Below are 13,566 nucleotides of genomic sequence, written 5' to 3' on the forward strand. Positions count from 1 at the left end.
GGCTTATTTTCGGGATAGGTCTTATTATCGGGGAAACACGGTAGGTCCTTTAAAGGCCTCCTTATTCTCATCACTGCCCTTGGGACCCCCTGCAGTTCTGAGACTCCAGAAGTCACCGTCCTCCCTGGTCACCATCGCTGAGTATCACTGGAAGAGTACTGGTGTTAGAAAGAAGGGTTTGTGCATTGGGGATGAGAGTGGTGCATTGGGGATGAGAGTGGGCCCACTGGGAGCTTGAAGGAGGCAGGATGCTGGGTTGTTTTTTGTCTTAGTACCCTAGGGCTGAGGCCTGTGCCCATTCAATGCAATCACCATTTTTAAGTACCTACTGTGTGTCAGGCCCTGCACTTAAATTTTGGGAATACAAATAAGAAAAAGGATGGCCTGTGCCTTCAGGGAGCTTATGATGTAACAGAGGAATACAATACACCCAAGAAAGCAGAATAGAGTGGAAAGGGGCCACACCCCAGCAGTGTAGGGGAAGATGTCCAAGCAGAGCTGTAGATAGAAAAGGGAGAGTTACCTATTAAGGACATGCAGCCTGTGTAGTAGGTGCTTCATCAATGCTCACTGATTGCCTAATTGTGGAATTACCCAAAAGGAAATCAGGTGGTCCTATAGTCATAAAACGTGAGAAGTGGAAGGGCCCAAAGGGGGCACTTATCCAGGAATGCGGGGACTTAGCCCGCTCCCTCCTTCCTGTTTGATTCTGGACCTACCTTGTGGTTCATTTTCAATGCTTCTCCAGGGTAGATGGACTGATGGGCCGTCAGTGGGGGTGGACCTCTCTGAACTGAGCAGGGGCAGGGGTCCTCAGGCAGGAGACTTGAGCTCTTTTTAACTGTCCAGTGTCTGTAGGAGAGGGCCCTCCTACCTTGCTGCCCGCTCCTTTCCAGAGCACGTTTTTCTGGATTAACTTTTGAAAGACTCATGTTATGGGGCGGCTAGGTAGTGCAGTGAATAGAGCACCGGCCCTGGAGTCAGGAGGACCTGGGTTCAGATCTGGCCTCAGACACTTAGAACACACAAAAACTAGCCATGTGACCTTGAACAAGTCACTTAACCCCAACTGCCCTCCAAACAGCAAAAAACAAAAAACTGAAAATGAGTTTTAAAAGTTGTATTGAAGCTTCTGACTTCCTAAATTTCATGAATGAATGAAGTAGTATTTATTAAATGTTTACTATGTGCTCAGTGCTGGACATACAAGAACAAAAGAGACAGTTCCTGCCCGCAGGAAGTTCACATTTTCACAAGAGGGGGAGTACAACATTAACCAATCAACAAACATGTATTAACCTCCTCCCATGTGCAAGGCACTTTGCTAAACACTGAGGATACAAATAAAGGCAGGAATAATCCCCTCCCTTTGAGGAGCTCACAATGTAATGGGAGCACCTAGGTCTCTCAATGGATAAAACACCTGGTCTAGAATCAGGAAGATCCGATTTCAAATCCAGCCTCAGACACTTACAAGTTGTGTGACCCTAGGTAAGTCTCTTCAGCTCTGCCTCAGTTTCCACATCTGTCAAATGCAATGCACTAATAGCACTTACCTCCCAGGATGTAAGGATTCTAGCTGTCTTGGGGTGGTGAGCAGAGCCTTCGTCATGGTGTCCATTTTTACAGAAGCAGTTTCTTGTTCTCTTTCCCGGTGCCCCCTCCGTGCCTTTCCCTTTTCTAATAATAATAATAGCATGTTTACACAGGGCCTTAAGCTTTGCTAAGCCCTTATAGATATTATCTCATGTGATCCTCCATAACAAAAAATCATTTCAATAATCCTAGCCAGCGTTTATTTATACGGTGCTCTATGGCTTGTAAAATTTTGCACGTTATCCCAATTGATTTGATTTTTTATATTTATTTCAGGGTTTTGATGAATGCCTATTTGGTTTACATCTTTTTAGACAGGAAGATGTAAATCAGAAATGCCTAGTTTTGATTAAGGCTTAGCAAGCGTTGCCTTAGGCAAATCCCTTAGCTTCTGTGAGTCTCTGCACAGATGGCGAAGATGGATGACCCCCTGGGGTCCTGGGAGCTCTACCAATACCCAGTGATGATGATAGCTAGCAGGTATATAGCACCTACTATGTGCTAAGCTAGTTACAAATTTATCTCATTTGATCCTCACAACAACCCTGGCAAATAGGTGCTATTATTATACCTTTTTTTAATTTCTTTTTTGCTTTTTGGAGGGGGGAAGGCAGGGCACTTGGGGTTAAGTGACTTGTCCAAGGTCACAGGGCTGGCAAGTATTAAGTGTCTGAGGTGGGATTTGAACTCAGGTCCTCCTGACTCCAGAGCTGGTGCTCTATTCACTGCAACACCTAGCTGCCCCTAATATACCTTTTTAACAGCTGAGAAAACTGAGGCATATGTGCCCTAAGGTTTGCAAAGTATTTCCCATACATCATCTACTTTGATCCTTGTAGCAACCCTGTGAAATAGGTACTACCAATCTTTTGATCCCCATTTTACAGATGAGAAAACTGAGGTCCAAAGAGATGCAGTGATTTGCTCAGGTTCACATAGCCAAGAAGTATGAGGGATGGGATTTGAACTCGGCCCTTCTTGACTGGTTCCAAGTTCAGTGCATTCTTGCCTCTAAATTTTAGGCTGTTTCTTTTCTCTCCCTTCCCAAAGTCATCCCCTCTGGAGCTCCATCCCTGTTCCCCTGAGCCCCAGAATAACTGGTTTTCTCTGATTGGCTTATTACAGTTCACAATGTGAAGCCTGAGTGCCTGGACACCTACAACAGCCTGACGTGAGTCTTCTTCCCTCTTTTTGTCCTTTTGGCCCTGACACAGCCAAGGCACCCTGCCCGTCATCATGGCCACTGTGCCCGCCTTCCAATGCCAAGCCTCGAGTCCCCTCTGTGTGCCTGGCACTAGGCGGGGAGTTGGGGATACAAAGACAAAAGTATCCAAGTAGACCCTGCCCTCAAGTGGCTTACAAGGAGCGATTGAGATGAAACATGTATCTACCTAGATGAAGACAAAATGGATACAAAGTGATCTTGATTGTATTGGGTGGGAGAGGATCATCCTCCTGTAACTGGTGCTTGAACTGAACCTCAGAGGTTCTGGAAAGCTTTCCAGCCATGGGGCACTGGTACAGAGGCCGGAGATGGTATATTGTATATAGGGACAGGAAGGAGGCCTGGTAAGGGGGGACGAATATATTACCAGCCTAGTTAAAGAGAGATAGAGGAGTGGGGGAAGAGAGGGAAGACGAAAGGGAAAGTGAAGAGGAGGGGACAAGGGAGAGAGAAAGAAAGGGAGGGACAGGGAAGAAGACGGAAAGGAGGAGAGTCAGACAGAAAGGAGTGGGGGAAGAGAGGGAAGGTGAAAGAGAAAGGGAAGAGAGGGGGATCAAGGGAGGGAGGAGAAAGAAAGAGGGAGAAAGGGAAAGGCAAAGAGACAGAAAGGGAGAGGGAGGGAGAGAGGAGAGGAGGGAAAGATAAAAGAATGGGGGAAGGGGAAGAAAAAGGACAGAGAGAATTCCAAATACCAGAAAAAAATACAAGTCTGCCCCCGAGTCTCAGAGAAGTGATAACCTAATTGCCCAAAGTAGTAGAAATGGTAGAACCAGGTCTTCCATCGTCTGGGATCAGCTGTTTCCTGCAGGATTCCCAGGAAGTAGGAGAGAGGCTCCCAGCTTCATCCTTCTCTGACCAGGCTGTGTATTACGTGCCTGGGGAGAGAAAGCAAGGCCCTAACTCATTCTCATCTTCCTTCTTTTTGCTTTTTTAGGGAAGCGGTGCTCCCCCAGCTTCACCTGGACCCGGACTACCCTTGTGCACTGGTGGGGAACTGGAACACCTGGTATGGGGAGCAGGACCAGGCAGGTGAGACCTCAGCTTTTGCCCAGAGGATCAGAGCTAGTGCCTAGCTTCTCCAGACTGTCCCCTTTCCTGGCCGCAGGACCCACTCCAAGCTTCCCACCAGTGACCCCTGCTTTTCACCTGATGGTTGGGCACTGAAGCCCCTTATCTACCCCTGCCAGAGGGAACCCAGACATCCCTCTCCACTTTAACCCTTCTCAAAAACCGTGAATCCTAATGCCTCCCAGGCCTTGCTGTCTGGACCATCGTTGCATTCTTGGGACCTCTGGTCCTTTATGTCTGCCCTGTGGCCAGACCCTCTTACCTGTATTATCTTGCTCCACAAGGATAAGGACTTTTTTTCTTTTTCTATTTATGTCCCCCACACTTAGCACAATGGTTGACACATAGTAAGCCTTTATGACTAAGCCAAATGCATCCATCCATCCATCATCCTCATTTTAGAAACTGAGGCTCAGAAGGAAGAGAAGCATAGAGTTTTAAAGCACTCTGCAGTCATTTTTCAGTCATATCTGACTCTTCATGATCCCCATTTTTGAGGTTTTCTGGGCAAAGACATAGAGTGGTTTGCCATTTCCCTCTCCACCCCATGTTACAGATGAGGAAACTGAGGCAAACAGGGTGAAGTGACTTTGCCCAGGATCACACAGCTAGTAAGTGTCTGAGACCAGATTTGAACTCAGGGAGATGAGTCTTCCCCATTCCAGGCACTGTACTGTATTCATTGCAGCACCACCTATAGGCCCATTTTAATGCTAGGAAGAGACTTAGAGGTCATCTGGCCCAACCCCTGTAATTTTACACAAGAGAAAACCGAGGCCCCCAAGGGTGACATTACTTGCTTTCTTACTAGACTCAGAAATCAGACCTGGGGTGGTTGTGGGGCCTGTCAGAGGGTCATTTTAGAATCCCATGCCACCTCCAGATATGGCAGAGAGAGGTGAGAAAAGGGGTATGGATCCCATCAGCTGCCCTTGGAACATAGGACTGTTTCTTCCTTCTTTTTTTTTTTTTTTTGGAGGGTGGAAGGCAGGGCAATTGGGGTTAAGTGACTTGCCCAAGGTCACATGGCTAGTAAGTGTTAAGTGTCTGAGGTCAGATTTGAACTCAGGTCCTCCTGACTCCAGGGCCCGGTGCTCTATTCACTGTGCCACTTAGCTGCCCCTGTTTCTTCCCTCTTTTCTAAAATGTGGGAGTCATATTTTGGGATGGATATTGATAAGTTAGACTCTCTACCAGATGGCAGCCAGGCTGGGGAATTGGTCCTGTGCAATGGGAGAACATGTTGAAGGAACTTGGAGCATATAATGTGGGGAAGAAGAAACTCAAGGGAGACATAATCACTGGCTTCTGTTGTATTAAGGGCTATTATGGGCAAAGGAATTGGCTGCCTTGTACTTGGCCCTTGAGGGAAGAACCAGTGACTGGGGGCCGAAGATTCGAAGGAACTGGTTTCTGTTTGATGTCAGGAAAACTTTCCTAACAGTGACGTGGGAAGTGGCAGGCATCCTCTTACTGGAAGTAAGCAAAGGCTCGAAGAGTCCTTGTGGGGAAACTTCACCTATATATTGTCCATGTTCAAGAGGCAGACTTATTAGAGAACTACCTTGGGGTGGAAAGATGGGACCCTCTTCTGACACCTCCCGGCACGTGACCAGGCAGGTGATATCACCTCTCCCTGCTCTAGACCAGAGGTGTCAGACTCAGAAACTGGGACCATTAAACCCTGTATAAGGATTCTTGCTGGCTAAATATTGACTTAGAAAACTGTACATCAACATCAACATTTCATCTATATTCTGTTGTATTTTTAGGGACATCTGGGTGGCACAGTGGATAGAACAGTAGGTCTGGAGTCAGGAAGACCTGAGTTCAAATCCAGCCTCAGACACTTACTAGCTGCATGACCCTGTATGAGTCACTTAACCCATTTACCTCCATTTTCTCATTTGTTAAATGAGTTGAAGGAGGAAATGGCAAACCACTCTGGTATCTCTGCCAAGAAAACCCCAAATGGAGTGGCAAAAGTTAGACATAACTGAAAGATTGAACAAATTGTATTTTATTTGGTTAAATATTTCCCAATTTCATTTTAACCTCGTTCCTATGTTTGACACCTTGTATAGATAACCTTCCATGACTAAAAGTTGAAGAGAAGGTGCCCATCTCAATGGTAGAGGGAGTTTCTTCATCTGGGAGTTACTTCCCTATACCAATGAAATCATGGGTCTGATCCATACCTCTATTTATGTACATATTGTTAAGTTTTTCAATAGAGTGTAAGCTTCTTGAAGGCAGGAATTGTTTCATTTTTGTCCTTGTTCTAGATCTATGATCCTATGACCTAATTTAAAAAGCAAGCAAACAAAAATCAGTGGACAACGGTTTGACACATTTTTGTTGTTCGGTCATTTCAGGCATGTCCAACTCTATGACCTCATTTGGGGATTTCTTGGCAGAGATACTAGAGCAGTCTGTCATTTCCTCCTCTAGCTCATTTTATAGATGAGGAACTGAGGCAGACAGAGTGAAGTGACTTGCCCAGGGTCACACAGCTAGCTGCCCATGCCACCTAACTGCCCATCCTAGATCTTGCTGGCACATAATAGATCATTAGTAAATACTTGCTGATTCATTGATGTTTTAGAGGAAATTCTTGTTTGTGTCAGGATTGGACGACATGACCTCAGAGGTCACTCCAAAGCTAAGACTCTGTCCTTCCTTTCTCCCCAGGGATTTCATAGAATTAGTTGACAGGGACCTAAGGGGACTTCTCATACCTAAATAATGAGCCCCCACCTATAGTGTCTCAGGAAAATGGTCATCTAGTCCATGCTCTGCCCTTCCTTTTTCAAAGTTTAATTTTAGGCTCTTAAATGAAGGGCTTTGCAATGATCCCTAGTCTGTTTATCTTGCCAGAGCAGCTCTGTGTTCCAGACGGCTGAGATCATTTTGAATCTCGATGCTGTCGTTTACTGAATTAGCTGTTCTGCCAGCTTTATCATCTGGAGATTTACTAAGGGTCCTTTTTGTGTCTTTATTCACAGAATTTTGAGGTTTGAAGGGACCTCAGAAGGCATCTAAACTAATCCATGCCCCACAAATAATCCTTTCTCTAATATCCCCAGCGAGGTCATTCAGCCTTTCCTTGAAAGCTTCCGACAAGGAGGGGAACCCATCTCTCCAAGCTGCTGCCTCTTTTTTTGGATAGCTCCAATGATAAGGAAGCTGAAATCTGCTTCTCTGTAACTTTTACCTGCTGAATGAATGAATGAAAAGGCATTTATTAAGTGCTTATTATTTGCTGAGCACTGTGCTAAGGGCTTGGAAATCAAGCAAGCAAGCAATAAGTATTATTAAGCAATTAAGAATTAGTTACTTACTATGTGCCAGGCATTATTCTGAGTATTGGGGCCACATAAACAAAGAATATGATACCTACTTTGAAGAAGCTTGCATTCTAATAGTCGGGCAAGTGTGTGTGTATGTTTGTATGTGTGTATGCAGCATAAAGACAAATGTGTAAAAAGCAGTTCTACCAGAGAGTTTGGGAGGGATGGATACAAGAATAAAAGTAAAGATAGTCCCTGCCCTCAAGGAACTTGCATTTTAATGGGGGAGATAGCACAGATAGGGATGTGATGGTCAAATGGTAGGGATGCTTTGATCTGGGGTGTGAGTGGAGAAGATTAACCTGGCCTTTTCAAAATAGTGACTTTCTTCCAGAACTGGAGGGGAGGGGGATTCAGGGGCCACTCCTGAAGTGTCATGGTGGCTAGTGAGATTGTCTGAGAATGTGTGGGTAGAGCCAGATTCCAAATATAGTGGGCATCTGAGGCAACCACCAATCAGCTATTATTCTCCAAGACAGAGATCCAGGCATGAAAGAGTTAAGTTGTTCAGAGCTTGGATTCTGGATTGGTCTGTATGTCAGTGGGTGAAATGGCTGGGGAGTTAATTGTTTTTATAGTTCTGCCCATTGGGGCTGAGCAGTTCAAATCTGATCCCTCTTTCCCATGACTTGAGTGGAATTTGAAGGACAAACTTTGTTGTGGCCATCATCATGGGAACTGATTCCCAGCCAAAGGAAGGAGAACTCATGAGGGTTACAGTTAAAGGAAGCTGGGAGGCCCTGGGGTTGAAGATCTGGGAGGGAAGGTTTCATGGGACAAGGAAGCAGCATTTGTTTGACCTGTCTTTTACTTCTATCTTCTCACAGTACATTTATGGCGATTCTCAGGAGGCTACCCTGCCCTCATGGACTGCATGAACAAGCTCAAGGGAAACAAGGTAATCAGTCAGTCACTGAGCATTTATTAAGTGCCATGTGCCAGGCATTGTGCTAAGGACTGTTAAAAAAAAACAACATAATGGTAGCAATCATCATCATAGCTCATGAGTTTTAAAACAAATAATTACCTTGCTAAGGAAGTGTGATATAGAAGTGGCATTGGAGCCAGCAAGGACCTGGGTTTGAGTCCTGCTTGTCTAAGATCACAAGTTGCAGAACAGTTGGCAATCTGCATTAAAGGAAGAAGAATTCTCCTGGGTGTTCCCTAAATTGATGAAATCACAGGTTCAGACCAAAAAGGAAAATTATACATTTAATAATGACCTAAGAAGAACATGTCACAGTAGATAGAGAGCTGGTCTCAGAGCTTCTGACACATATTGGCTTTGTGACTGTGGGCAAATCATTTCTCTTTTCTTTCTATGTTTGTAAAAAGTTTTGTTGCCACTGCTGTTTTTACATTTTCATGTCTGTTCTAATCTGACTATATATAATTTTTTGCTCTTCTTCATTCATACTGGTTATTTGGTTTTCTTTCTTTTTAAAAAATCAAGCTCACTAGGGATTATCTGCTTTATTGTTCTTATTAATAAAAGCTCCTTGCTTTATTAATTTAATGAGATTTTTGCTTTCAGTTTATTAATCTCATTTTTAGGATTTCTATTTTGGTATTTAATTGAGTTTTTTTTATTTTGATGGTTTTTCTAGGTTTTTTTAGTTGCATGCCCAAGTTGTTGATCTACTCTTTCTCTTTTACTGTTGAAAGTGTTTAGAGATATAAACTTTCCCCTAAGGACTTCTTTGGCTGCATCCCCAAAATTTTGGTATGTTGTCTTATTGTTATGCTTATCTTTAATGAAATTGTTGATTGCTTCTGTGATTTGTTCTTTAACCCATGTATTCTTTAGGATTGAATTATTTAGTTTCTGATTAATTATTTCATTAGCTGCCCTTTGTTGAGAATAATTTTTATTGCATTGTGGAATAAAATTTATAATTACATCATAGTAAAAGATGCATTTAGAATAGAGCACCGGCCCTGGAGTCAGAAGGACCTCAGTTCAACTCCGGCCTCAGACACTTAACACAAAAACTAGCCATGTGACCTCGGGCAAGTCACTTAACCCCAATTGCCTGACCTTTCCCCCTCCAAAAAAAAGTCAAAAAGGAAAAAAATCTAAAAAAAGATGCATTTAATATTTCTCCTTTTCTGTTTTGTTTATGTGGATTTCACCCTGTAATACAAGATCAACTTTTATGAAGGAGAAATAAGTATACTCCTTTCTGTTTCCATTCAGGAATCTACAGAGGCCTATCTTATTTAACTTCTCCAAAATTCTATTCAACTCCACTTCTTTTTTGTTTAGATTTGGAGTAGGTTAGAAAGGTCTGAAAGGGGTAAATTGAATTCCCCCACAATTATAGTTTTATTAAATATTTCTCCCTGTAATTCATTTAACTTTTAAGTATTTAGATACTATGCCATTTGGTGCATATGTTCAGTATTGATATTAAATGTCTATAGTACCTTCCAGGAAAATGCCATTTCCTTGTTTATCTCTTTAAATTAAATCTATTGGTGTTGTTTTGTCTAAAATTGTGATTGCAATCCCCTTTTTCAATTCAGCAGAAATATAATAGATTTTGCTCTAGACCCTTATTTTAAGCTTCTGCATATATCTCTGTTTCAAGTATGTTTCTTATAACAGCATAATTAGATTCTGCTTTCTAGTCCATTTTTCTATCTTAAGTTTTTTGGGTAAGTTCATACCATTCACAGTTATGATTGTTAATTGTATATATCCATGCATCCTATTCTCTTTTACCTTTTTTTTGTTTCCCATCCCCTCTTTAGAGTTTGTTTTGCTTAAGATTAAAATCTCCTTTAATCTACTCCTAACTCTAACCCTAACTTCTCCCCTTTCTTTCCTGGTAACCTGTTGAGGGAAATATATCTCTGTACCATACTGTGTGTGTATATTTCACCCTCCTTTGACTTGTTCATATGAGAGTGACTTTCAAATGTTACCTGCTCATACCTATTCCTTCTTCCTTATTTGTATAGATTTGTGTGTGTGGGTGTGAAGTATCTGAGGCCAGAACCGATCCCAGGTCTCCCAACTCTGGGGCCTGCACTCTTACTCACTGCACCACCTGGCTGCCCCTATATAGACTTTTAATTGTATACTCTACTTAAGTGAGATAATTTTCCCCTTTTTTCTTCTCCTTTCCTTCCAACTTCCATGTATTCTTTTTTTTTCTTCTGTTCTTCTTTTAAGAACATCAAAACATAACCATCACTCCCAGGGCTTCTGTCTAATTAGAATCCCTTTCTGACCCCTGATGGTAATAGAATTCTGCAGGGATACATATTAGGATGTAAACAGTTTACCTATATTTAGTTTCTTGTAATTGCCTATTCATGTTTACTTTTTTACATTTCTCTTGACTGCTGTGTTTACATTTCAAAAGTTTTTACTTAGTTTTGCTATTTTTTCATCAGGTAGGCTTAGAAATCCTCTGTTTCATTAAAGGTTCGTTCCTTCCCCCCTTCTCCATAGGATTATATTTAGTTTTGCTGAATAAATTATTTTGGGTTGTAAGCCTGTATCCTGTGCCTTTTGGAATATCACATTGTAAAAACTCTCTGCTCCCTCATAGTGGTGGTTGCTTAGTCTTGTGATTCTGACTGTGACTCCTCTGTACTTGAATTCTTTCTAGATACTGGGAGTATTTTTTCTTTGACTCAAAAGCTCTGGATTTTAGCTTTGATATTTCTGGAAGTTTTCCTTTGGGAGTTTGTTTTATGAGGTGATTTTGATGGATTCTTTTTATGTCTACTTTACCTTCTGACTCTAAGAGATCAGAGAAATTTTGTTCTATGATTTCTTGAAATATGAAATCTAGTCTCTTCTTTTGTTCATGGCTTTCAGGTAATCCATTGATTCTTAAATTATCTCTCTTCTATCTGTTTTCCTGGTCAGTTTCTTGTATGAGATACCTGAATTATATTTTCTTTTATTTTTTTCCCTGCCTTTTTCTTTGTTCTAATATTTTGTGTCATATCAGTCAGTAAGCATTTATTAAGCATGTATTATGTGCTTCCAGTCCAAGGCACTGTGTCACAGGCTGGGGTCATTAGCTTCTGATTGGTCAGTTCTAATTTTCAGAGTTTTTTTTTTTCCTTTGGTTAGGTTTTATACCTCTTGTGCTAAGCTGTTCATTCTCTTTCAAATATGTCTTTTATAGCTCTCATTTGGTCTTAAAATAAATTTTAATTCTTTTAAAAACTTTTGTTTCATCTTCTCTAGGAATTCTCCTTAAATTTGTGCCTAAGCTGTGTTTTTCTTTGAGCTTTTGCTCGTAGATGTTTTGAATCATTTTCTTCTTTGGATCTGTGTCTTGAGCATCCTTGTCATAAGAGCTTTTAATGGTAGGATTCCCTTTTTGTTTACTCATTCTTCCAGCCTTCTTCCTAATTTCAGCTTTGATATTGAGGCTGAGCCTTATTCACTTGTGGGGAGAACATTTCAGTTGAGTTTATGTCCTTTTGGGTACTTCTGCTATATTCTTGAGGTATCAAGTGTTGTGCTATTTTAGGCTCTTGAGGAGAGCTCATACTGAGGACCCAAAGTTGTTCCCAAGATTCCTGATCCACAGTCTGATCAGTGCCTTCCTGGTTGGAGCTCAGCAAGCTCCTGACCTGGGTTTGGGTTTACACAACACTTGTTGTCTTGCTTCTGGCTGGAAGTTCCAGCAAGCTCTTGCTAGATTCGGCCACTATCAGCAATCCATGGAAGTTCTTCATGGTCAAAGTGACTGAAATGCAGGCTCTTCTTTGGTCCAGAATTCCTATCCTCATTTTTCTACTTCAGGCTTCAGACTGGGCTGGAGAATGGAGCTGAGGCACACAGCTACTGTTTGTTTCTAAACCCATTCCTAGCTTAGTACATAGTCTAGGGCTTGCACATGCTTGTCTACCTGGAATTCTTCCCTCCCCTTCTCCAGGCAGAGGTTCCCTTCTCAGTTTCCCCTTGATCCAGAACTGGGTAGTGATCGACAGAGCTTCCAGATGGTACTTATACCTGCATCTTGCACAAGTCATGATCTCTTGTGTGGGTCTAGGACTTTTCCTTGCCCTAGAATATAATCTCAGTCCTCTTTTAGTCCCAGCATGCCAGAATACTCCACTCTGTGTGCTCCTGGCCAGACCCTATACTCAATGTCCTTAGACCTTTCTGTCTGTCTTCCTATATTAATCTAGGCTGGCAAAATGACTCACTGTGATTTTTTTTTTAATTACTCAATCTAATGAATTTTCTAGATCTTTATGGAAAAGTGAGGGAGACATGGGGGAAGGGGAGTTAGATCATACTTCTTGATACTCTGCCATCTTGGCTCCACCTTTGCCTCAATTCCAACGAATGGGTCTTGCAGTATTTCTTAGTATTCCTTATCTTTGTTGCACAATAATAATCCATTACATTGACAAATGACATTTTCAGCCATTACCCAACCAATAGTAGGTTGTTTCCAGCTTTTTTTTTTTTGCCTTACAGATAAGGTCCCTCCCATATAGATAATGCTTTTCTTCCTTTTTTTATTATTAATAACTGACATTTATATAGCACTCTGTGAAGCCACTTCATTACCATGATTTTGTAAGCCTCCTAACAACTCTGAGCCAAATGCTGCTTTTCCAGATGAGGGGCTTGCAGTTGAGGGGGTTTAACTTGCCCAAGGTCACACAGCTACCTAGTGTCTCAATCAGGATTTGTACTTGCATCTTTCATGACTCTAAAGTCAAAGCTACTGAATCCCTCGACTTCTGTCTTAGTCTCCTTATGACTTCAAGACCAATCTTAATATCTACCTACCTATAAGCACTACCTATAAGGTAGATGCTTTATCTGTCTCTGTTTTACAGCTGAGGAAACTGAGGCTGAGGGAGATTTGAGTTATAATCATAGCTATCATTTTAATAGCACTTTAAGGTTTGCAAAGTTTTATACATATATATACATATGCAGTATATGTGTGTAATATATATATATATATATATTTATATGTACATGTATATACGCATGCAATTTGATTCTCACAACAATCCTGGAAGGTAGGTGCTATTATTATCCCTATTTTATAGGACAATGCCATGAGGAAACTAAGGTAGACAGAGGTCAAATGACTTACCCAGGGTCATACAGTTAGTTAGTGGCTGGGGTAGGATTCAAACTCCAGTCTTCCTGACTCCAAATCCAGCACTCTGTCCTTCAGCTGCCTCCACTCTTCCTTCCCTATACTTGTTGAGTCCTGAGTTATCCTTCTTCCCTTTTCTATTAGCAACCCAGGCAGATATACTGTGCCCCATCATTCATTCATTTATTCAGAAATTGTTCATAGAATACTTATCTGCAAGGCGTTATGG

The 13,566-nt window shown here is 41.9% G+C and overlaps 1 protein-coding gene across 1 annotated transcript in view; it reads left to right on the forward strand.

Annotated features, from left to right (window-relative positions):
* The window catches only part of NIPSNAP1 (nipsnap homolog 1), a 41,593-nt gene that overhangs the window by 18,975 nt on the left and 9,052 nt on the right, over window positions 1-13,566 (forward strand). The window contains exons 3-5 of the mRNA XM_069081738.1: window positions 2,722-2,767; window positions 3,756-3,850; window positions 8,067-8,137. Of these exons, the coding sequence (XP_068937839.1) occupies window positions 2,722-2,767; window positions 3,756-3,850; window positions 8,067-8,137 (212 nt within the window). The remainder of the gene's footprint in view (window positions 1-2,721; window positions 2,768-3,755; window positions 3,851-8,066; window positions 8,138-13,566) is intronic.

The sequence above is a fragment of the Petaurus breviceps genome, unplaced genomic scaffold (genome assembly GCF_028583685.1).
Source record: "Petaurus breviceps papuanus isolate PSGF00001 unplaced genomic scaffold, PetGlider_PUasm1.0 99, whole genome shotgun sequence".
NCBI lineage: Eukaryota > Metazoa > Chordata > Mammalia > Diprotodontia > Petauridae > Petaurus > Petaurus breviceps.